Source organism: Ipomoea triloba, chromosome 4, assembly GCF_003576645.1.
Source record: "Ipomoea triloba cultivar NCNSP0323 chromosome 4, ASM357664v1".
NCBI classification, from domain to species: Eukaryota; Viridiplantae; Streptophyta; class Magnoliopsida; order Solanales; family Convolvulaceae; genus Ipomoea; species Ipomoea triloba.
Genome location: NC_044919.1, coordinates 1,640,682 through 1,665,547, shown reverse-complemented (window position 1 = coordinate 1,665,547; position 24,866 = coordinate 1,640,682). Strand labels below are relative to the sequence as shown.

The following is a 24,866-nucleotide window of genomic DNA, read 5'->3' as shown; positions in this document are numbered from 1 at the left end:
AAAGGTGCACTAAAGATTTTGTTAAGGAAAAAAACAAATGTGCTCTTAAAAAAAATATAACATTGATCGTACGCCTTGTTTTATTGGACAGATAGAGCAAAAGAATAAAAATGTAGTAGTCCACTTTTTTTTCTTTTTTTTTTTTAATGGATCAATTAGAACATGTTACATCAGTAAAAAATAAAATTGAAATAAAAAATTGAGAGTACATTTAGCTTTTTATATAATTTCATTTCTCTAATTAATTTTTCATATTAATTATAGTTATATCTGGGACTTGATTGAAACATGTTATGATAAAGAAAGTTTTGAGATGTTTAGTCCGTGCATATTTTTCGAGAACAAAGCAAAGTTGTAGATCAGATATTCTTACAAAGCTCTCTCTAATTTGATCTGAGGATGAAGATGCTCAAGGTCCCTCCTTCTCGATCTACTCCCAAGTACTATAGGATGATGTGTAAGGTTCTTCGATCCAGCCTGAAAGATTTCAATAGTAGTGAAGTAATTTCTTCTTTAGGGCATTGTTGGCCTCCCGCTATTCTTAAAAAAAATTCTTTTAAAAATTTTTTTTTAGTACTATTGATCCTGTTACATGTAGTACCTGTCTATAAATTCTTTTAAACTATTGACAATAATTATATTAATTTTTTTAACAGAAATTAAAATAGATGTTGCACATATAATTTAGAAAATAAAAGGGGTCTAAGATTTAGGTGCCTAAATAGGAGGGGGGCATAAGTGAAGTTTATTAATGAAGGGGAGACAAGATGGGGGAACAAAGAACATGTTCTGTCATGCCAATGGTAGGAACGACAATCTTCTTTATATGATTTGTACCTTTCCCCTATCCTTTGGAAGAAAAAGTTACCTACATTTCACATATATGTAGGGGAAACACAAACCCTAGCTGTACCTTTAATTTGCTTCGTGCACCTTAATTAGCTTAGAGATAGGAATATTAATTGCAGGTATATATAATCAATTCGAGGTACTAATATCCTCTCGAGAATACTAAGAATTCTAATCATAAGATCAATGGAATCAAGGTTACGTTTTATCTTCCGTGTGGTAGTTGGCGACAGTAGTTTTAAATGTGACGTGCTAATATAATGGTGGTTATAAATGTTGCCAGATGGCCATGCTTGCATATATACTTAGGCTACAGGGTACGGGCCGTTGCTTTGGGCCTGATAGTAATCATTTGTCTGGACTAATTAATTAGGTTAGGCGGAATTCATCGATCCAATATTATTCCGATCCACCAATTACAGATATGTTTGATCTTCTTATCTAGTGTCGTCATGCTATAGAATATCTGGTGTGATGTTTGTTCTAGTGTGATGTTTGTTAATAAAAATTAAAAATTAAAATATGAGTGATTCCTAAAGGAATATTGTAGCTAATATAATAATTAAGTAGATGGTTTGATATTTGGTGAAAAAATGATAAGGTGAAGCAAAAAGGGCCATCTCAATGCAATATGCTGGTGCTGGTGGAATAATAGAGCTTTTGCACTTTTGTGATGGTGGTTATAGGGACAAAGAGGAAGGAAACGCACCTCTATCCCCCATATGCAAACGTATGGTAATATCGTTGATATTCACCACATAATTAATGACTACGACACGACACAACTTGTATAAAGAATCTCAATTAATTTATTTAATCTATGACAACTTTTCATATAATTTTAATTCTTCATGTAATTTTTACATCACAATGCGAGGCAAAATGACTCTTTGAGAGCTTGAGCTATGTATAACTTACATAAAGAATCTCTATTATGTTATCTAATTTATACCAATTTTTTCTTTCTATAATTCACGTAGCTTACACCGTACCGATCACAATGTGAAGGAAAATGAATCTCGATCAAGTTATATATATAATCCGCAGTGATTTTTGTTTTTAGTTCTTCACATAACTTATACCCTTATGTGAGGCAAAATGACTCATTAAGTCCAATAACTTGCATAATGAATCTCGATTAATTTATCTAATTCGCACTGACTTTTCCTTTTAGTTGTTCACATAACTTACGCTCCCATGCGAAGCAAATTGAAATGACTCTTTGAGCTAAGCCGGATAACTTGTATACTAAACCTCAATTAATTTTTCTAATTCGTAATGACATTTTCTTCTAGTTCTTCACATAACTTACATCCTTATGCGAGGTAACAACATTACTCTTTGGAATGAGTCCAATCCACGTCATCATATCACACTACTCAAACAATTACTTCAGGAAATTAAATCATTGAGATTTTTGTTCAATTAGTTAGCTAACTTCGCGATCAAATAATTTAACTAATAAAAAATCTCATGAACGGTTGAGAATTGTCTAACGTCAGTATCTCAAATACCTAAAAAAAAAAAAAAATTATATATAAAGAGAGATAGAGTTCAATCTAGCATTCTAGCTAGCTCTTCCGTACATATTGAATAAAAAAATGGCAAGACTTTCTTTTGTAAAGCTTGGGGAGATCATGCAAAATCTCAGCTAAATCCACTTTTTCTCTTTTTCATTTTTGCTTTCTAGGTTTTCACCTACCTACGAGCATCGAATTGATTTCTCCACAATGTAGAATTGAAGTTCCGTGTATAACATGGTTATCATCAGCTACACAATTACTTTGATTTATAAAAAAAGTTTGTAATTGTCAAGATCTTGATCTTGTGGTCTAGTGGCACTGATTGCACTCTCAGGGGTGAGTTTGAACCTCAATGAAAGTGATATTGACTCTTTGTGTTTCAGTAAACTGAGGAAGTAGTTATGAAAGACACTGTATTATAACAGAGTCAATAGTGCTCAAAAAACAAGTTTGCAATTGTTATTCAAATGTGTATTTTGAGTGAAACCCGTCTTATATATATACTTTCAACAAATCAAGTTTAATTTATGAAGAATAATGGATGTGTGATGTTAATGATCTTACTAGGACTTGTAAGCATATATAAACTCCTATCCGTATATTGCAATAATCATCAGTTTGATGAGTTAGACAAAATAATAATGACTCAACTTTGCTTGCTTTGCGTTTCTCATAAGAAAAAAAAAATTAAAAATATTTAAAGGCGTGCGTCTAAAGTTATCATCCATCTTAGGGCCAACTACCATCTCCTATATAATATAATGCTAACCAAACTACATTTCTTCCATTTCCATAATCATTATACCATATCATTAGAAACGAAAATAAATGGTAAATAACATGAAATTAAATGATGGGATTAATTAATTAGTAGAAAGGAAAATTGATGCGCTCTTCTAATCATTCAATTATTGTTGTTCTAAAAGGTTGAATGTCCAACCCCGACCCGACAGAGCATCTAGAAAGATGTAAATCAGGCTAACTCAGTTAAACACAGATACCTTTAACTTTTGCTTACTGCGCATAAGTAACTCTGGGTAACTCAGTTGACCACAGATGTTAGACCTTTTGTTTACTGCGCACAAGAAACTCCCTACGCTGTCGCGAGTGAGACTTGATCCTGGGTCATTATTCCTAAACTTCCCTCCTGTGACTAACTGAGCTAACCGTGTGGAGTCTAATCATTAAATTCAATTATTCTCGAGTTGTAAATATTGCCATTCTCTTTCAATTTTAAAAAATATGGTCATTTATTTGTTTGTCAAGTTATAAATGTATAGTTCATCTTGTAATAAGATTATATTGTTCAATTTCATTTGGATGTATAGTAGGATTTTAGGATGAAATTTTTTGTTCCAATTCCAAAGTTTTCTCAAACTTTTTACTCTACCACTAATAAGCTTTATCTTTGTATTTAATGTAGATGCAACTCTTTAGACATTCAATGCCACTTACTTACAAATTTAGAGTCCCCAAGTCGATCGAATCCAATTCACACCTTCCATCACCTTAGGTTTTTTTTCCCTCCATATATGTTTTATGGGTCTGATTGTCGCCTTTAGTCGTGATATCAAATTAGACAAAGAACCACTTAAACCTTGCAAGCTAAGAAATGCTTAAAGGCTACAGAAATACGTTCATAAAACAACCCTAGCAACTTTCAAAAGAAATTGGATAACTAGCTACTAAATTTTAAAAATATGAGAGTGAGATATAACATTGTCACACTAATCGAGTATAAAAGTTTGAATTCGGCCAATTAGTTAGTCTAAATACTCCAATCGATAGCAATACAAATGTCTTTTTTTTTTTATCTACTTTTTAATGTAAAACTGATCTCTTAATAAATACTATAATATAATAATCATCTCGAACAGTACAAAAATAGTGATAAATTAAAAATATTATGCATTTAAAAGGAAAAAAAAAAAATTGGGGCCACAAGGGTGGCTATATATATAATCCTTAATGGAGAACTGAAACACCAAATAAAAAGAGTGACTTGTGGAGTGGCATCCAAGAAAGATAAATTCCTTGCTCATGCAATTTGCCGATACAACCTACATAGCTAACCTTCAACCTAACCTAACCTACCTACTAATTAATATATATCAACTCTATTTTCAGGCTCTTATCTTCTGATTAAGGCATGACTTTAAGGAGATATGATTTAGGTTCTATCATGATAATAATAATAAGATTTTCTTGGTGCATATATAATATAATTTTAATTTGTAGGTTCTTGTGCATATATTCATCTTTATTTTTCACTCAAAATAAAAAGAAATTCATCATGCATCGGTATGTTACACGTAAGATGAGTATTTAAACCCTTAAAAGTTTGGACGGTGGAATAGAGTTTATATCCATTATAATACTTGAATTATCGTATTGTTATTAAAAGTGAGTAGAAACATAAGATCAAATGTGTAATGTATTTATACAAGTAGTACTATACTTTAATGATTGGCTTAAGTAACCCATTATATTGATTATCGATAACTAAGTACAGTTAAGTAGTGTATGTAGCGCTATCATCAATTAAGGTTTCACATTGGAGTAGAAGTTTGGGGGAACGGGTAAGTGTATCATTCTATCATCGAAACGTCACAAACTACTACGCAATTATAAGAAAACAATGCTACACATTAGTTACCATGTATAACTTCTGATATAATGATAAACGTTTAGTCCTGACACCACAAATATATAAATTAAAGTGATAATTGTTGTGCATGTCCTGAATCTTTTTAGCTTGACCTCAACTATAACGATTAGTCCGGGTAAACAAGGCATGTTGGCTTGACTTAGTTGAATCTCATATATATGATAGGATCTTGTGTTTTCTGTTTTTTCAAATATACAAATACACATATTTTCTTACTTCTGTTTAAATTTTTTTATTTTTTTATTTTTTTGCAAAATTAATGAAACTAAAAATTTCTCCAAAGAGTTGCAGCTGGAACTTGCCACGAAGTGACTCTCCTAAATGAGAGGTCATGAGTTTAAGTCTCAATGGTGACGATATTGGCTCTATTATCTTTTAATTTGGATCTCTACAAAGAGGAAGCACCGTACGTGGAGGTTTGTTGGTTTCCCAAAAGTAGTACAAAGTTACAAACCCAACACATATTTTTTTGTGTTTCCTCCGATCCGTGAAATTTTAACAGCCTTAAAACGCATCCCCGTGGGACCCTTCTTCTATGATCCCAACCAGAGCCGCCACCGCCGGCCACCTCCTTCCTCCGCCGGCCTGCAGTGCTTCCCAATCAAAACATGTGATAAATAAAAGGATAAAGTTGTTGAAGGAGAACGATAATACGCCCATAATTGTGGAAATTGTATTATATCATGGTAGTGATTTTGGTTGAGTGCTTGAATTAGAGATAGGTTAACTTTTGATTAGTTTTATTGAATATATATGAAAAATAATGCTTGCATTCTTAAAATTTACTCTTACTTTTTATTCTTATATACGGAGTATAATTTTTTGATGTAAATATTTTATTAGAATTCACAGAATGAAGATAAACTCACATATCTTAACTCGACATGATTATGGAGAAAGACTTTCTTCTTATACTATCTTTATACTCTCTTGATAATCTGTCTTTATTCTCTCCCGTTCTTTATTCCGAAGTCATCACTCAATAAAAGCAATATTAGGATACGAGATAAGAGAGTAGGAGATTCCATTAGAGGGATGATGGGATGGAAGCAAAAGTCATTTGGCATATGAGTGAAGATCGAGAGAATCGTAGTTTAATTAGGTAGGTAGGTTAGGGGCAAGAATTGATGGAATTGAAGCTAAAAGATTGATGTGAAATATGCCCACAATAATAATGAATCCCATTTTACCAATACATTGCCGCAGCATCGCAGCGCAGTTTGTCCACTCATCAAAATTAAACCATTCGGTTACACGTTATTTTCCTATTAATCATTCTATAACACATCACATCAACCATCTTGTCCTCATGCTATCTTTACCTTCTTCCTCCTTTATTTATTTATTTTTATTATCTACAATACGGAATACATCCTAAACTTTATGTCTCTGTTTTAAGGTATGAAAACGTAAATTGAGTTAATTTAAGTTTTCAATGTCCGTGACAATAATCGAAGATTCATCATGCCACTAAAAACAAGTCCATCTACTAGACCAATACGCTAAGAACTTCCATTATTTTATAACTCATGCATCCCGCGTTCGCCAGACTAATTCCTACACCTCATGAACCTGCCTCAAACTCTGAGAATCATATCTCTAGGTTGACTTCTGATAAGGTTTGAACTCATATCATACTTATGAAAACGAATTTTAAATACAACTTCTCAACCACTAAAACGTTGTCTTATTCTTCTTCCATTTTTCTCTCTGGTTTCCCTGTCGTTTTCGTCATCCATCACCCACTGAGGCACAAGAAAAGCAGGGCACACCCCTTTCTGATTTTTCCCTATGTGATAATACAGTTCGGGTAGTACACAACTGCGTACGTACAGTCCGGCCAACCATCTACGTGGCTGATTATGCACCACCATATCTTGGGTCATTGGTGGGGACGTTTGATATGATCTTATATTCTTATGGTGCATTTCATGCTAATGTCAATATATGCAATTAATTCTGAGATTGGAATATAAGTCTTTCCGATATTATGTATATAAATAACTAAAATTGTAATAATATAGTAGGGGTGAAGTTATTTAGTACCAAGAAAGTACATGGTGGTGATGGTGCTATGTACTATGGTTGGTCTTTTTAAGATTGGTTTCTGTATAATTGTCGGTAAGAATTTGATCATTTATTTTTTAGATCAAAATGAATAAGACACCTAAAAACAACACTTTAATTACATGCAGTTGAAAGTTGAAACAAGTATAGGCCATAAGAAACCTATGTCATCTTCCTGTAAAATTCTCTGAAGAGGAAGGGGATGAAAATCCAACACCCTCAAATCACAATGAACTTGGAGACAACCTTCTGCTAAAAAATTAATTAACCCTACAATGTACAATTTATTTATTAGTAATTCAATCGAGACGAGTGAACACCAAAAATCAAAACTCTAGTTACAAGTAGTTGGAATCAGTATAGGCCAAGAGAAACTCTTGTTATCCTCCTATAAAATTCTCTAAAGAGGAAGGAGAGAGAGATAAAACACCTTTATGTCTATTTATCATTATTTTAACCAAGACGAAAGGGGCACCTAAACCAATAGTTAGAACCAACTCGTAAAATTCTCTAAGAGGAATGGGAGGAACCATCTAGCACATTCAAAACACGATAAACTTGAAAAGAATCATTTGCCAAAAAATAGCACATACAATTTATTTATCATTATTTCAATCAATTGGTAACATTTAATGGTGGTTGTTGGTGTTTAAAGAAAAGTCAGTCAATGTACAAATGCTCTCATGGAGAATGCATGACAATTAAGGTTTTAAAGACAACTATGCATGCATATAGCCTGTGAAAGTTGTACTATAGTTGGGACTTAGGACCCAACAAAACTTGGCCTTAAGCTATCATATCCTTCCATGAAATTTCCTAGTCAAGACTCAAGAATGGGACCATTCTTTTATATGCATGTGACTCACACCTGCCATGGTGATGAGGGGCTCAACCTCTTTCACTCACATTGCAACAAAACTTCAATATCTTTGGTACAGTCACTAGAGAAGTCCCCTTTTCTTTTAGGTTACTTTTGGAAAATCACTCAAAATGGTTCACCATTTTAATAACTCCAACTAGTAGATTTTTTAGTTGGAGGTGTAAAATTTTAATAAACACAATAAACCGCTCCAACAACTAATACTTTAATTTAACCATCACTGTGTTAACTATTCCAATCTTACCGCTTTTCTAAACTCACCCTCAATGGTGTACAGTATCTAAAAGTAAGGATGAAAAATTATTTATCACGAAGAAAAAATGATTTTCTCTTATCCAAATGAGCAATTACATTAACCCTCCACAAAATGAACAAAAGGTCCTAATGACAAATCTTGATGCCCAAAAACAAACTACAAGTAGAAGTATTGGTAAGTCAAATTTGAGATAAACATATAAATGAAAACTAGCAAGGATGCCTGGAAGCAATCTACAAGCAATTATTAAGAACTGAATCAAGGTAACCATATAGATAAAACAGGAGCAAGCAACTAGCATGGTACAATTAATGCAAGACTAGGGTGATGGACAAAAGAATGTGCTAACTAGCTAGGTCAAAGTTTTAGTTTTTTAACAAGTGACAATAACAATAAATTGACACAGCATAATCCCAAAAGATAGTATTAGCAAGAACCTTATAGTAAGAATATATAGTATCTTATACTAGTAAAATTTTAGCCTTATAGGTATCATATATATATATATATATATATATATGATAGAATTTCCCCAGTTACCGAAGTGATAAGAACAGTACAATGCAGCAATAGAAGTGGAAACAAAAGCTCTGGGGCACGTTTGAACAGGTCACAGACAACATGTACAATTGTTGTGGCAAATTTTCCAGCAAGGCAACTCCCAGTCTTTAACATTTTCACTCTTTGGACTCCTTTGTGGGCGTCCTCAAAGAAGGAAATAATTAGATAGTACCTGGAGTGCCTTCCCACTGGCAATAAATGACAGATAGCTGGTACAGTTATTGAACCTTTAATGACTGTTTGCTTTCCCACCTTTTTCCTGGGTTGCTGGGCACAGATAACGTACACAGGGAAAAGGCAAGCATAGCATTAAGGATAAGAATTAATAATGCAAACATATACTACATGATGCAGAGAATGTTTATTAAGCATTTCTTTGTCAAATATTCAGCTCAGTGGAGTCATATATAGAAGGTGGACACAACTCAAATCATCTGGATTTACCTATGGAGGATACAGTAAAAGTTATCTTAACCATGGTAAGATAAAACTTTGGTTTAGGTTGGATGGACCACCTTTTGGTCACTTAAATGGTTAAGCAACATGAACATAGTTTCCTTACAAAGGCACAAGATGAAATGTTTTCTTTTAATGAGAAAGAATGCCCAATAAGAGCTAATTTCAGTACATGCCCAATAAAAGCTTATTTCAGCCCTTTCTATTAGCATTGTTAATTTGTTACTGGGAGTCAGAAAGTAGAGAGCAGAGACTGACAGTCAATGGCTCTAAGTAGACTACAATTCACAACAGTGGTAGAAAATCTAAACGTTTATTTGTAAATTTAAAACTTCCATAGGTACCAAATTGAACTGGTTCCACACTTCCACTTGTGGAAGATGGTGGTTTTGTCCTGAAAATTTTATGTTAAGAATCACAGTTACTAACCGCTTAAAGCCTTACCAAAAGTAGACTAAATATATTAAGAAAAAGAGTATTGATAAAATGCACATCAGAATCATACTCAAGAGCCACTGTTGCAAATGAATGTACAGCAGAGAACTTAAATAGTATCTATGTAGATGAAAATACTTCAATGACAATTATCAATACTTTGAGCAGAATCGCACTATTAGTATTACTAATGGGCAAATACAAACTGAGAATAGAAAAATGCATATCCAAGGATGTATAAAGATTGAGATAAAGGATATACAAACTATAGGGCATAACAGAATCTTTTTTATGCAAATGCTCATGAATTTGGACAGATAGAACATAAGAAATGCAATGTATTTCATATTAAAAGCATTTAAAACTACAGAGCTTATATTAAAGAACCCCAGTTAATCAACACCACCCTTCCAAAAATTGGGCCTGCAAGCATAAAACAATTATCTGACAAAAAGGTCCTAGCATGCAGTCAATAATTAACAGCCACAAAAGACCAGCAATGAAATCATTTAAAAGTAAAAATAAAAGGCATCTGACAGAAAATTTCATACATCAAAATAGTAGATCATGGCTTTTGAACAGTATTTTTTTCCAGTGTTGTACCTCTGAAAACTGTAGCATTTTATTGAAAAGAAATACATTTTAGTTTTAAAGAATAAGAAGAAAATATGAGAGTCCATGTACCAAGGAAAACTAATAAAGCTCTTAGTTCTACATGTCAGACATGGAAATCAATTACTCCAAGGTTAGACCTCCACATGTGGGATAGAGGAGTGGAAGAAATGTGATTATTCAGATTCCAAAAATTATAATGAATGAATGATTCCCTAAATGAATTTTATACGGAACTCTAACCCTCCCTACTTGTTAGATCCAGATGAAAAGGTATTATTCTAATAACATCAAGTCCCCCCAGAACAAAGAAAAGGATGGGGAAGGGAAGAAAGAGCATCTGAAGAAAATTGATCAAATCCACACACCCTACATCTGGCAATACAATATCTTCATTACATACTGCATGTATAGGAGACCATGTAAGCAGCAGCTAACTGTAATTCTGTTAGCACTATTTCTGCTCTCATATTTGTTTATTGGATGTGTTTTCCATATCATTTTCTTTCTATTGAACAAAAAAGAACTTACAAGAAAACTTATCTACAAAATGAAGAGAACTAGACAAGCCCCAGCTATCACTCTTTCCAATTATAAGGTGCACGTTCAACAACCAAGTAGTCTCCCCTAATATCTTTCACAACCCGAATTTCATCGTCAAGGTACACTGTGTCAAACCTATAAAACAAAAAATCATTTCAGACAATCAATAGGATACAACCAAAATAGTTGAAAGTAGAAAACAACATAATTCCAGAGAAAGAATGTTAAACAAGAAAGTTAAAACCAAAATACAGTGACAATGTATATCAATCAGTACTTATGAAGAGATTTTTAGCAGTGTAGAAGAATGTTGAAACAAACTCTTTAAGTTAGTAAACAAAATTAAACTATATTCAGCAGAGTTTGAAAACCAATTTTCTTCACCTTTTTATGACGTTCAACTTAGAAAAATTCAACAGGCAACATTCAATCATAGAAATCATCAAGAATCAAGATCAAACACTTACCATCCTTGCCCAAATGGTGGCAAAGGGAACTCCCAGCCCTTTCCACGCAGAACTGCACTTGTGAACCTCCAAAAGCCATTGAACAAAGTAGTTAGCAAACCACCACAGTCTTGGTTACTGGTTAGTGACTAGCTATATCCAAAAGCAATGTTGAATACTTTATGTTATGAATTTAATATATCCCAAGAGTTGCTTCAGCTTTTAAATCAAACAAAAAGGAGAGTTGTGGCCCCAGCTTCTTCTTCCGACTATATGAATTGATACACAGTGCACAATTTTTTTTATTCTCTACATTAATTGCATCAAGTTAAACTAAGAAGTTCAGTTTGTGCGAGGGTAGTAGTACATAACAACTATAGAGTGGGAGACGAGTAGGATATCTGAGAGTGCAATACATCATGCCCTCCACATAAATTTGATCCTGGCCACAATCAGTATTCTTTGTGAATCACTAGCCATATCAATCCACGATCCTTGAGTCAATAACTGTGCAAAACAAGTAATTATGAATTTATGATGCCACTTGACTGGTTGTCTGGATATCAGAAGCACCACCTTCAACAAAACCAGAAGGATTGACAACTTGAGTTGGAAACTCTTTGTTGTTGGTATACTTTAGCAGGTAGAGACAATGCTGTCCAGTTTATGGTGTAGTTCAGAACTCAGAAGAAACGAAAATCACCAAGCATGAATCAGCATGATGCTAAACCTCCAACCATTCAATTATATGGTTCTGTCATATTCTTGTTTGATTGCATCCCTCCGTGTCACAATGTAATTCATACTAGCATTACAACGTATCAATTCAGACAGGGAAAAATGAACTACTGTAATGTACACTAACAATATCCTTTTAGTACTAATGTACTGTGAACAATTGATAGCTTTAATTCATGTCTGATGCAGTTATATGGAAAGCAGCATTAGGAATTATGTAATTCATACTAGCATTACAAAGTATCAATTCAGACAGGGAAAAATGAACTACTGTAATGTACACTAACAATATCCTTTTAGTACTATGAACAATTGATAGCTTTAATTCATGTCTGACGCAGTTATATGGAAAGCAGCATTAGAAATTATTTGAATTCAAAAAGCATACGATAAGCTAATAGCACAAAATTGGTATTCATAGATAATACATGTGCAATACAGTATACAACTAGTGCAGGAATATCTACCTGAAATTAACTCGCTGCGAGGAAGCAACTTCGATGTTGGACCGAACAAAAAAGACGCCATCGGGAGGGAAAGTGATGACATTATTGAGAGTCATATTCTCGACATCGATGACCTGCAGAACATCGCCCGCTCGAGTACCAAAAAACGGCGCGTTCTTAATGATGAAGAGCTGCTCCTTCTCGGTGGTCCAAAGCAGCCGCCACGTGGCGGAGAGGGAGGTGCCGGTGGTAACGGTGTCGCGACCGGCAGCGGCGACGTCGTCAATCGCGGAGACTATCTGGGAGAGCTTTTGGGAGTCGGATTGAGTCCTCAGGCCACGGTCCTGATCGGAGATGAGACGGAGGAGGTTGTCCTTGGCGGTTAGGGATCGATCCGTTAGGGAGAAGCGAGTCACGGTGGGGGACCTGGCGGAATTCGAGTTGTAGGGAGCGAATGAGGTTGGAGTGGCGGGAAGCGAGAGCCATGTAGGTGTAGCCATGCTTTTTCAGCTCTCAGTTAGTTGGGCTCTGGTTTTTGGACTTCCGGGGAAACAAGTGGCCGTTATGTGTTTCATCCGTTTGGAATCTCTGACGGGGGACATAAGACATAATATTGCTGCAACAAAAAGGCATCCATGGATATTTATTTATGGCTTTGAATAAAAACTTAAATGTTGCTGGAGCATTGCTCTTGATCTAACTCATCTAACCTATGGAAGCCCAACCCATCGCTAAAATTTAGAGAGGAAAAGTGGCCTAAGCAATTTTGTTTCATGATGTTATGTATATTACAATGAATTGATGTATGAATTTGTGGTATATGGTCAAGTCATTGAAATGAATCATTCCCTACTTGTACCGGTCAGGTAGCTCGACATTTCCGACCTAAGGGTGATGTGCAAGCTAAATAGATGCTGCAATAATGCCTTACTGCTAAGGGAACGGTTCCGTCTAGTTCATGTCGGGACAATATTCCTGAGCAGGCCCACTTAAATGTGCGGATCTGGACACTTCAGTGAGCAGTCAAGATTTTGGAACACGTGATCTTCAAGGCGCTATTCCCGAACCTATTCATCGCATGCGCACTGCGTGTTAGCTATGCCAAATGTTCAGCATGTGTCCCTTCTCCTTCCATATAAATACAACATTAAATACTAGATGGGGACCTTTTGGCGTTCTTACCTACCACATATAAGTTTGGGATTGTATGACCTCCCTTCAGTTTTCCGAGCTTGAATACTTAAACCAACAATCATACTAAGAGCAACTCTACCAATGGTTTTTTCTTGGGTTTATGTCAGATTATTGCCAACAAAGCTGGAGGAGAAGAGGAGAGAGTTTTTTTTTTTTTTTTTTTTTTTTTTTTAAGATGGGCTGCTGTGGGCGTTCTGTGCACAGTGCTTTTTGATTTATTTTTTTAAATTATATTTGTTTTATTTTTTTCTTCCCCACTCATTTTCTATTTCATAATCACACTTATAAAAACTCTTCAATAACTGCAAAAAAAAACTCCACTGATAAAGATGCTCTAAGGAATGATCCTCGTGTGATCTGACCTTCGTACTTGTACGTATTCATAGGGACCAGTGTATTTACTATATCAGTTATGACTAAGCACAATCAATTGAAAGCTAAACAACAAACAATTAAAGCAAGGTGATAAACAATCAGACATTCAATTTAATAAATAAAGGTTTGGGTGAGGGAACATGCAATTTCTAATATCAACACCAAGGGGTTGTGAGAGGAAAATATCGCAATCGAGTTCCAAGAATTGCACCACGAACGCGAGTTTACGAGCCACTTTCATGGTCAAGCAAACCCGACAATTGAATATGGGAATTGCCTCACTTTTTTGTTTGATGCAAAATTTCCATACAATGCACAAGCCATGACATGGGCATGTCGTTGCTCGTACGCGCAAACAACGTTTTTTTGAGTTGGAGTGTTTAATTAAATCGGCAAAAAGTACAATTGACACTTAAACGCTCCAACTCAAACCGGCAAAAAGTTAGTCAACACTAAATCAATAAAATTAGAGTTCAATTGTACTTTTTGCTGATTTAAAATGTCTCAACGAAACTTGTAATTAGGACTTAAGAGACTCAATTATTATTTAATTTACTTAAGATACTTAATTAACCATTTTCCATATTATATAACTTTTGTAATATTACTGTATTTATACCTTTTTTTCTTCTTCTTGTCACTAAGTCACTTAATAGGTTTGTACTTCCGGTAAACTATATAACCCGGGATTGCCGGGTCGGGCGAAAGAAATAGTGTTAGCTTCAAAACCCATCGCTTCAAAAACCTCAGTTGCTCTGGGCCGAGGTTTCAGTTTACACAGCGCTTTTTTCTTGCCAAGGTGGATCCAGGGTTTCTCCATCCTTCCAGAACCGTCTCCACCAACACTCACTCACTCGATCTTCACACAGATGGCGCTTGCGGGACAAACTCTCGATATTTCCGGCGAACGGCAGTCCGGTCAGGATGTCCGAACCCAAAATGGTAACCGCCGTCCCCGTATTTATGTGTATGAGCGAGATTTTGAGCTTTCATGTAAATGTTTCCGCATTTGGTTTATTCATTTGCTGTGTGAATTTGCAGTAATGGCATGCCAAGCAGTGGCGAACATCGTTAAGTCGTCACTTGGTCCCGTCGGGCTCGATAAGGTTTGCTTCGCTCCCCCCATTTTCAGTCTATGAGCATTTGCGTTTGTTCTGTGCACATACTCCGTAGTTGTTTAATTGCTTGTTTATAGTCACAGGAGTAGGTTTTTAGCACAATTACTGACAGAACTTAAACTAGTTTTAAGGAATATTATTTGTCTCCAGATTGCCATATGTGCCAGTTAACTCATTGTTTTTGGCATGGTTTCGATATGAAGCTTACTTGAATTAAATTCTGTCATATGGATAAGACTGAGATTCTTTTCACATACATCTTAGAATGACTTTCCTTGGTGTAGTTTAAAGTCATTCTTTATGTAAACTGATTCATTGGTGGTTATTTCACCTGACAGATGCTTGTTGATGATATTGGTGATGTAACAATCACAAATGATGGTGCTACTATTCTGAAGATGTTAGAAGTTGAGCATCCAGCAGCCAAGGTAACATTATAGAGTGTTGTTAATTTTTTTTAATGGATAGGATAAGCATTATATGCAAGCTGTCTTTGATAATAATAGTGTCTCAAAATTGTAGGTTCTTGTTGAGTTGGCGGAGCTTCAAGACCGGGAAGTTGGTGATGGAACTACTTCTGTAGTCATCATAGCTGCAGAGTTGCTCAAGGTATTCATTTAAAACACACGATGTTTGAGGAATACTTTGAATACATTGCTTTACTCATATATCATAGTAAATTATCTCATTTTTGTTTTCACAGAGAGCAAATGACTTGGTGCGGAACAAAATTCACCCCACTTCAATAATCAGTGGATACAGAGTGCGTATCAAGTTCTAGTGTTTTATTTCCCTTGCCAATTCAACATTTCAACCAGTGAGGTCCTATTTCACTGACAAAATCTTGATTCTTATGGTTTCTTTCAATTGTTTTTCCAATTGCTAGCTTGCAATGAGAGAAGCTTGTAAGTATGTTGAAGAGAAACTGGCTGTGAAGGTAATGTCTCTTGGTCTTTTTGCTGAATGTTTGTCTCAGTATTCTGTCATTTCTAGATAGTTCTTGAATCAAGTTACTTAAATGGTAAACTGTCAATTTGAGAAGCTAAAAGGTTGGCACTTTCCTGTTGGCTTTCTTTGTTAAACATTGAAAAGGTCTTCTTTATAATATATTATTTGGTAAAAGTCTAGAAGAATATATTACTCCTAGATCAACATTCTTTGGAAGTTGCTCTAGACAATACATGGTACTTTTTTATGATGTTCACAAGTTATCTATTTAGTTTGAAAATATCTGAAGGATTCTTTGATCTCAGTCATCTAACAACACCTTTTGTTATCTTGATAGGTTGAAAAACTTGGAAAGGATTCCCTCATAAATTGTGCCAAGACAAGCATGTCATCAAAGTTGATTTCTGGTGACAGTGATTTCTTTGCAAACCTGGTATGCTAATTTTGGTTATTTAGTTGTGGAATCATGTTTAGAATTGTAATTTGCTTCCTTTCGTGCAGACCTTGTATCTGTGATGTAAAGGACAATATCCGCATAGTTGTGACACTTTTGTTAATATGTAGTGTGAATCCTTATTTTTTTTTTCCTTCCCCCATCTGAGAATCATGAAACATGCCCCAAATTCCCAATACTCTATTTTGCTTCCAGCTGTTTTATAATGTTAATCAGGAATATTGTTTATGCTGTGTCATGTATGACCATATAATATGAATAAAGGTGAGTGCTAACCTTAATAAAGGAGTTCTTACTTCTAGTTGGCACTTAGCAAGCTTCCCTAAGTTTGCAAGTTTGAGCTTTTGTTAATTCCTTTTCAAGGAAATTAATAATATCTGTGACTATCATATCCTGTTTTCAACTACCACCATAATGCATTCCTAATTCTTCCTTCTTTGCCTTTTGCATTGTGCATGTTTTTCTATATTTTATCATGTGGCTTTTCTTGTCAATGTTTTTACATACATAGAAACAAAGATGGTATAGTTCCATTTTTTAGATCGTTTGTTTGTGTGTATATAATTTTTTTTTTTATTTTCAAAGGACATGCTTTACCATGAATAACTTGATCTGATTTATCTTTAGGTTGTTGAAGCAGTACAATCGGTTAAGATGACTAATGCCCGAGGTGAAATTAAATATCCCATTAAGGTTAGTTCTTTATGAAGACTATGTCTGGCTTCAGAGAGGTTGCTCCAAGGATTTTTAATACCTGTCTACATTGTTTAAACTATCATTTTAAGCACTTAGTTTCTCAAGCTCTTTGTCTCCACAGGGCATTAATATACTCAAAGCCCATGGGAAAAGTGCAAGAGATAGCTATCTTTTGAAAGGATATGCTCTAAACACTGGTAGGGCAGCCCAAGGGATGCCACTGAAAGTTTCTCCTGCACGGATTGCTTGCCTCGACTTCAATCTTCAAAAGACAAAAATGCAGTTGGGTGTTCAAGTTTTAGTCACCGATCCCAGGGAGCTTGAGAAGATTCGTCAAAGGTGATTTATTTCACTAGATTCTTCTTGTTATTCTGTACCTAATGCTCTTAAATAAAACAGGGAATGTTACTGACCTTAATTTAGTTGTAACAGCCCTCCACTTTTGGTGGGCTTCACATAATTCAATTTAGGTGTCAGAAGCTTAATTTTAGAAGGCTTCTCCATTTTTACGTGTTCAGTGTGTTGCAATTTTATTTGTACTTACCAAATTCTGAGTAGTAGTGCTCAATCAGCATATTTTTTTTGTGAGGCTGCTTTTTCGAGGCATCCAAAGATTTTATGGTACACAGTAACAGTACATATTTAATAAACAGTTCTAGAAATTTCATCTGAAGAAATTATTGGGTTCTCTAAGTATGTACGTCCTTCATCTCTAAATCTGACTACACTGACTATCCAAGGAGAGATTCTGTGGATGGTTTGTCGCAGAGGGATGGGTATATCAAAATTTAGTCTTCAAGGTTCATGGGAATATAGGGTTGCAATGTTGCGAAGCTGCATTGTGTTTTCTATACTTAGATTGTTGCACTGTGTCCGTAAGCCTCCTTGTTACTGTCATAGCTTGCAGCAGTAACAGAACTTCTTTGTTACAGAGAAGCTGATATGACAAAAGAACGCATTGAGAAGCTTCTAAAAGCTGGAGCCAATGTTATATTGACTTCCAAAGGAATTGATGACATGGCACTCAAGGCAAGATGTTTCATTTATCATTTGCTTTAGTTGCTTTCTATTTTGAATGTCTTTATGCATCTTTTATGTATGCATTTTATGTCTTTATTTTTGTGAAGTAGACTCACAAACTCATAATTTTCAGCTTTCTTCTTTTTCTTTGAGCGTGTTTAAGCTAATTTGCCTTTTATATTCTTTCAGTACTTTGTGGAAGCTGGTGCAATTGCAGTTAGACGTGTTCGTAAGGATGATTTGCGTCATGTTGCCAAGGCTACTGGTGCAACTGTGGTATGTTGTGTAGATGTTTATTTATGTCATACTTTTTAAATCTGCTTTTGTTTTGATTTTAAATTTTTTTTAAGCCTGCTGATGAATGATGGTTAGAGCTTGAACCAAAATAAGGAGGTTGTGGCATAAACCAACTAAACTTTTTTAAGTACCTATCACTTCAAAACTCATCTGACTCTTTTTTAAGGGAATGATTTGTAGTTATTAATTCATTTTTTCTTTATTGCCTTGTCAAATTTTTAGATGGGCTGAGGAAATGAAAAGGAATATATTGAAATAACAGATGAGGGCATGACATGTTGTCAATTGATGGAGCATTACTGATTTGGTCTTGGGTTATTTATTTTGTGCTTCCTCATCCATTTCCATGGTGCAGGTCTCAACATTTGCAGATATGGAAGGAGAAGAAACATTTGAAGCGTCACTCCTTGGACAGGCAGAAGAGGTTGCTGAGGAGCGCATTGCTGATGACGATGTTATTATGATTAAAGGGACTAAAACTACTAGTGCGGTATGCTGTTATCTTACCTTTCATTTGGTTCCCCCATTTAGATGCATCTTTGAATATCAATTTCTTGATTATGATAGTTACAGGCCATACCCCTTGACTTTAATTTTCTCTCTGTCAGGTTTCAGTGATACTTAGGGGAGCAAATGACTTTATGCTTGATGAGATGGAGAGGGCCCTGCATGACTCTTTATGCATTGTTAAGAGAACATTAGAATCCACAACTGTAAACCCCTTCTCTTGCTGTCTAACTTGTGATAATCTTTTGTTGAAGATTAAATATCATGCACCCTGCCGGGTTAAAGGCAGACAATTACTGTGCTTAATTGCTTAAATGTATGGGCAGCTTGTTTTGAGTTTTTCTTGTAATGTAATCTGAATTGGGTAAAGAACTTTAATTTCTTTCATTCTTGATGGTTTAAATATGAGTAGTATGTAATCTGGTTTGGTTGCTAACTATGGCTAAACAGGTTGTTGCTGGTGGAGGTGCTGTTGAGTCTGCCTTATCAGTTTACCTGGAGTACCTTGCAACTACACTTGGATCTCGGGAGCAACTGGCAATTGCTGAATTTGCCGAATCCTTATTGATCATTCCAAAGGTTCAATGGTGTACAACCTTAAAATTTATGCCCATTTGTATCCTTGTTGATTCCTAACTCACTAGCCTGGGGAATCTTTCTGCTGCAGGTACTTGCTGTCAATGCTGCTAAGGATTCGACCGAGTTGGTTTCTCAATTACGTGCACATCACCATTATGCACAAACCCAGGCAGATAAGAAACATTGGTCGAGGTATTATGTTGTTGCTTTGCTACTGTTTTCTTTGTATATTTGTATGCCATGGTCCATCAATCAGTCAACAAATTCCCTTGGTTTCACTTTGTTATTGTAGCATGGGACTAGACCTAGTGAAGGGAATCGTACGTAACAACCTGGAAGCTGGAGTAATTGAGCCTGCTATGAGTAAAGTGAAGATAATCCAAGTAAGCTCTCATTATCATTAATAACATAACACACAAAAGTTGGCTTTCATTTGCTGACATTTATTAATAACCCTTGCAACAAATGCTGTCCCAGTTTGCAACTGAAGCTGCTATCACAATTCTTCGAATCGACGACATGATAAAGCTCATCAAAGATGAAAGTCAGAACGAGGAGTAGGGTTGGTTATATATTTTCACAGTTTCTGAACGAGTAAGTTGATTCGTAGGGGAGATGTAACATTGCCATCCATTTGATTTTTGTGAGCCGTGAAATGATGTTTCCCAGGCTGCCTGCTTGTTTTATTCTGAACTCGTGTGATTGTGATACAAGACTTTAACCCACTATGTCAGCAAATTTTGAAGTACTCTTAAGTTTATTTGTATGAAAAATCAAGTATTCGAAATTTCTAAGCCATTTCATTCCTTCAGTCTCAAAGTCATACCATTATGTAATATATATTGCATTGCAAGCTTCTGATTTAGCCATTAAAGCTGCCATGCTATATACTATAATAATAAACCTGCTAGTGCTGCAGCTGCGGGTGTTGTGGTGGTGCAGAATAGTATAATATTTGGTGCATGTGTGTGGACTGTGGATGAGGAGGAAGGATGAAGCTTCATTGAAAGCTGCATACATATACATATTGACCTGTGTGTCAAACTGTGCAAGCTGTAACGTCGTTAGGTAATTAAGAATCTTGGGAAGCTGGGTTGAGGTCAAAGCTTAAGCACATAAACATGGTGGTCTCACATGTGCATTTGCTTGCTAATTAAGCTGCATTCTCACGTGGGTTTCAATATAAAACTGGTTTCTTTTTTTTCTTTTGTTTTTTTGGCCCAAGTCCAGCAGACCCATCCGCCCTTCTTGTGTTGAGCACTCAAAGATTTGATCGATCCCGGGAGAGAATATTTTTTTTATCGCATCATCGTATACCTCACATGGCCTTGCACGTGCCGCCTATTTTGCTTTGGGATCAGTATGCAGTTTTACCAGTCCTCATCCATCACGTGCCTCCATAATGTCTATTATCTTCCACCCCTTTTTGACTTATATTTTAAAGATAAAGAAATGCATCAAATGCACCTCCTAAGTTGAATGAATAATAAAGTTAGGTAGGGTGGTGGGGGTTTCGATTGAAGCATGTGTTTCATCTTTAACTAAAAGTCTAAATTGATAGTTAAATTGTATATTTATGTTTATATAATATGCTCAACAATGTTAGGTAGGGTGACGTTTCGATTGAAACATCTATTTCATCTCAACTAAAAGTCTAAACTGATAGTTGAATTGCATATTTATGTTTATATAATATGCTCAATAGAAGCCACCATAGACATTTAGTGTTGGACTATTCAAGTTGGGGTTGAGGTTTGGATTTTATATGTGCAAAAATGTATAGTTGGGTGTAAGTTTTATTAATATACATGTTCAATTTACCTCCTTATGTGCATATCGGACGGGTTCATGAAACCGACGAAGTAGTCTAAATAGGTCACGTATACTTATTTCATATGTGATACTGACTTGGCTGATGAATTAAGCCAAATAAATAAACTAAAAGTGCCAAAATGGCACCGTTATGACTATCTCCGTTAGGTAATTGTCCAACTATTATTGTCTTCAACTCGAAGGAACAATGCGACTTATTATAGACACTCAAACTCCCGATCTCATAGTTTAAATGATTTAAAAGAAAAAAAAAATTATACTCCGTAATATGCTACAATTCAATATTGTCCATCCACTCGTTATATGAATTGAAGGTGAATTTATCCTGTAGAGTGAAAAGATACATAGTACACCGTACTAGTCTTTTATGAACTCGGTTTCAGCCAGCTGGAGCTTACATAAGCTTGCATGCCTTGTCCCTTTTATCTTTTTCACATTTTTAACCTGTCTCCCTACTTTCACCCATTTTGGCTCAAACATGGACAACGATGCATTCCCATTCTCATGTGAACTATCAAATTTAGCATATTGCCTCTGGGGCTGGGGCTGACTCTGCAATACATTATACACACACATATATATGGACCATCATATTAATTGAAACTACGTACGATGACATTCTTAGTTTAAATCGGTCAATTATGAACAAGTTAGACTTGTTCATCTCTTTGTGGTCATTTGTCAGTTATAGTCACAAGGGTGACTTCACTTAGTGCGTACCTTTTTTTCAAACAAAAAATGTAATATTACTATTTACTGTTGTATAGAGTTTTCTATTAAGTATTAAGGCTGTTTATGGCTTTTAAGGCATCCAATGCTAATTGAGTTATATTGTAAGTAATTTGTTTATGAATGATCACAATGTCACATGACATTACATGAGCGAGAGCAGTGATCATCAATACAATATAAAAGAAGATTCTGATTTATTAATTACGGAGTACTTAGTATTCCAACTGGCCCACGCATATAGACAGATATATAGTTGTTCTTGTATCCAACATCCAACTCTAACTCAAACCGGATCTAAATTAATTTTTAAACCACGCAATCATTATCAAATTCATAATTTTGAGTGACGAGGAAAATCATATGCTTCGGACTTGATTGATAAGGTTTTGATAAGAATCAAATTCATGATTTTCTAGTACGAAAATTATGTTTTATTCACTTGACCACCTGTTTTGAGACAACTGAACCCATATTAGCCTTATAGGGAAGCCTAGAATTAATACAAGCTGGCTATATCATTAAAAAACACACAATCTTGTTAAGCATTGGCTCGTTTTCACAATACATTATAATGTTACACTCTCCGTTGTATATATATATATTTTATACTACGTGTGATTCAGTGTCCACTCTACCAGTGGGCTATAGCTTCTAGGCACTCGTACCTTACTATATTACCTCCCCCGCCCCCCACGCCGCTGCCATTCATCTCTCCATCTCCCCTCCCACCTTTGCGTTACTCGCCGGAGAGATCCGATAATGGATGTCTACGGAGTGTCGGCGCCGGAACTGTTTCGCATTGATGATCTTCTCGACTTCTCCAACGCCGACATTTTCTCCTCCGCCGTAGACGACTCGTCGAACCAGCACAACCACCACCATCTCCTCCCTCACTCCGCCGAGACCACGTCCTCCCCCGCCGACAACTACTTCTTCAACCCCCACTCCTCCGCCGACTTCACCCACGACCTTTGCGTCCCAGTAAGTACTCTCTGGTGAAAAATACAACTGTTTGGTATTAGTAAATTACTAATTTGCCCTTGCTTTTTGCTTTGATGGAGCAAAGAGTTTGTTATTTCTCTCTTATCTGTAAAAAAAATTCTAAACAGTAATTTTACAATTTTACATGAATTTTCAAATCTTACTCTCATTTTGTATTCCATTCATTTTTTTTTTTATTCCGATCAAATTTGAAGTGTAAAAATAAAAGTTTGGAGTATGATGTTAAAAGTATATGAAGTATTTTTGAATTCTAAATAAGCAAATAAGAAACAGTGGAGTAGGAAATTACTAATTAGCGCTTGTTTTTTGTGTTGATGGAGTGAAGAGTGAAGATGCGGCGGAGCTGGAATGGCTATCGACGTTTGTGGAGGATTCGTTCAGCGACATTGCGGCAAACTCGACGATGAATCTGAGCGGCGCGAGCAGCGCCGCCGCGTTTCAAGGCCGGTCCAGGAGCAAGCGATCCCGATCCGCCGCTACCGGATGGACCGCCGCAATGCAGCCGCCGCCGCCGCAGGAGACGGTTACTCATCACGAGATCTCCTCCAATAAGCACGGCGCTAATAAGAAGCGAGAGAGTTCCGAGGACGTGCCGCGCCGATGCACGCACTGCGCCTCCGAGAAGACGCCGCAGTGGCGGACCGGACCGCTCGGCCCCAAGACGCTTTGCAACGCCTGCGGCGTCCGTTTCAAGTCCGGCCGCCTCGTCCCTGAGTACCGCCCCGCCGCTAGCCCCACCTTCGTCCTCACTCAGCACTCCAACTCTCACCGGAAAGTCCTCGAGCTCCGCCGCCAGAAGGAGCTCTTCCGTCAACAGCAACAGCAACAACAGCAGCAGCAACAGGAGATGTACGGTCGTCACTTTCAGGTCTGCTGACGTCAGCTAGCTCCCTCCCCCCGCACGTGTTATCGTCATATCCCCCATGTCGCTTTTCTTAATTTTCGTTTTTTTTTTTTTTCCGATTCTCAGAAAATTTCCGCTGAGTACTCAACTTTTTAATTAATTATTTATATCTTTTGTGCTGAAAATATCTGCCACGAATTTAATAAATCCTCCCCCCTTTTTTGCCTTTCTCTTTTTTAATAATAAATCAAATTGGCATTTAATATACATTAACGAAAATTTAATGGGCGTAAGATTAATTATGTTTGATAAGATGGATAAATATATTTTTTTAATGAACAGAAATCGTAGATATCAACTTAAATTCAGCATAATAAAGGTTTTAGATTTTAGACAAATAATAAACTTATGCACATTTTTTTTTTTTTGAAAACAACTTATGCACATTTCTAATAAACAAAAGTTGCAATGAACATCACTCATATTTCACTTTAATGTGTTATATTGTCATGATTTTTCTTTAAAAAAAATATAAAGTAACTTCATTTGAAAATATTATATTACTGATTTTATTATTTATTTATTTTTTGTTGTTGTGATGCATTGATATTTACACTAGCATGGTGAGATTAATTTAATTAGGATTGAGTTGGTCGAACTCACTCTATATCAACTCTCTCAACGATGTTGCATAAGTCGTCAAATATCTCATTGTTTATATTCTTCGATGCATTGAATTGAAGAAAAATGATATAAGAATTGGTCATGTAGAAAACATCTAAAGCGT

The 24,866-nt window shown here is 35.8% G+C and overlaps 3 protein-coding genes across 4 annotated transcripts; 2 read left to right on the top strand and 1 right to left on the bottom strand.

Annotated features, from left to right (window-relative positions):
- Positions 1–10,648: 10,648 nt before the first annotated feature.
- LOC116015215 (probable plastid-lipid-associated protein 11, chloroplastic) lies at positions 10,649–13,100 on the bottom strand. Of its 2 annotated transcripts, XM_031255242.1 has the most exons (3): positions 12,502–13,094; positions 11,318–11,383; positions 10,649–10,985 (listed from the first exon to the last, which is right to left on the bottom strand). In XM_031255242.1, exons 1-3 carry the CDS (start codon positions 12,978–12,980, stop codon positions 10,886–10,888), a joined length of 645 nt encoding a protein of 214 aa, XP_031111102.1. In that variant the 5' UTR covers positions 12,981–13,094; the 3' UTR covers positions 10,649–10,885. The 2 variants fall into 2 exon arrangements, with proteins under 2 accessions (XP_031111102.1, XP_031111103.1); XM_031255243.1 differs by lacking the exons at positions 10,649–10,985; positions 11,318–11,383 and adding an exon at positions 11,560–12,101 and having other exon boundaries at positions 12,502–13,100.
- A 1,669-nt stretch (positions 13,101–14,769) lies between these two features.
- LOC116017540 (T-complex protein 1 subunit alpha) lies at positions 14,770–20,479 on the top strand. The gene is made up of 17 exons (XM_031258152.1): positions 14,770–14,991; positions 15,091–15,155; positions 15,506–15,595; positions 15,690–15,776; positions 15,871–15,930; positions 16,054–16,104; positions 16,453–16,548; positions 17,197–17,262; positions 17,387–17,604; positions 18,198–18,294; positions 18,475–18,561; positions 18,938–19,072; positions 19,191–19,295; positions 19,540–19,668; positions 19,757–19,860; positions 19,961–20,051; positions 20,146–20,479. Exons 1-17 carry the CDS (start codon positions 14,919–14,921, stop codon positions 20,227–20,229), a joined length of 1,638 nt encoding a protein of 545 aa, XP_031114012.1. The 5' UTR covers positions 14,770–14,918; the 3' UTR covers positions 20,230–20,479.
- A 2,397-nt stretch (positions 20,480–22,876) lies between these two features.
- Positions 22,877–24,286, top strand: LOC116017490 (GATA transcription factor 4). The gene is made up of 2 exons (XM_031258087.1): positions 22,877–23,214; positions 23,561–24,286. Exons 1-2 carry the CDS (start codon positions 22,993–22,995, stop codon positions 24,110–24,112), a joined length of 774 nt encoding a protein of 257 aa, XP_031113947.1. The 5' UTR covers positions 22,877–22,992; the 3' UTR covers positions 24,113–24,286.
- Positions 24,287–24,866: the final 580 nt, after the last annotated feature.

Bases quoted from the DNA above. Each gene is read 5' to 3' on its own strand.
- LOC116015215 (XM_031255242.1), bottom strand. From the start codon at position 12,980: ATGGCTACACCTACATGGCTCTCGCTTCCCGCCACTCCAACCTCATTC. The intron at 11,384-12,501 runs GTAGATATTCCT...TGGCTTTTGGAG, and splicing joins TCGCAGCGAGTTAATTTCAG to GTTCACAAGTGCAGTTCTGC. The intron at 10,986-11,317 runs GTAAGTGTTTGA...TTTGTTTTATAG, and splicing joins CCACCATTTGGGCAAGGATG to GTTTGACACAGTGTACCTTG.
- LOC116017540 (XM_031258152.1), top strand. From the start codon at position 14,919: ATGGCGCTTGCGGGACAAACTCTCGATATTTCCGGCGAACGGCAGTCC. The intron at 16,549-17,196 runs GTATGCTAATTT...ATTTATCTTTAG, and splicing joins GTGATTTCTTTGCAAACCTG to GTTGTTGAAGCAGTACAATC. The intron at 18,562-18,937 runs GTATGTTGTGTA...TCCATGGTGCAG, and splicing joins AGGCTACTGGTGCAACTGTG to GTCTCAACATTTGCAGATAT.
- LOC116017490 (XM_031258087.1), top strand. From the start codon at position 22,993: ATGGATGTCTACGGAGTGTCGGCGCCGGAACTGTTTCGCATTGATGAT. The intron at 23,215-23,560 runs GTAAGTACTCTC...GATGGAGTGAAG, and splicing joins CCCACGACCTTTGCGTCCCA to AGTGAAGATGCGGCGGAGCT.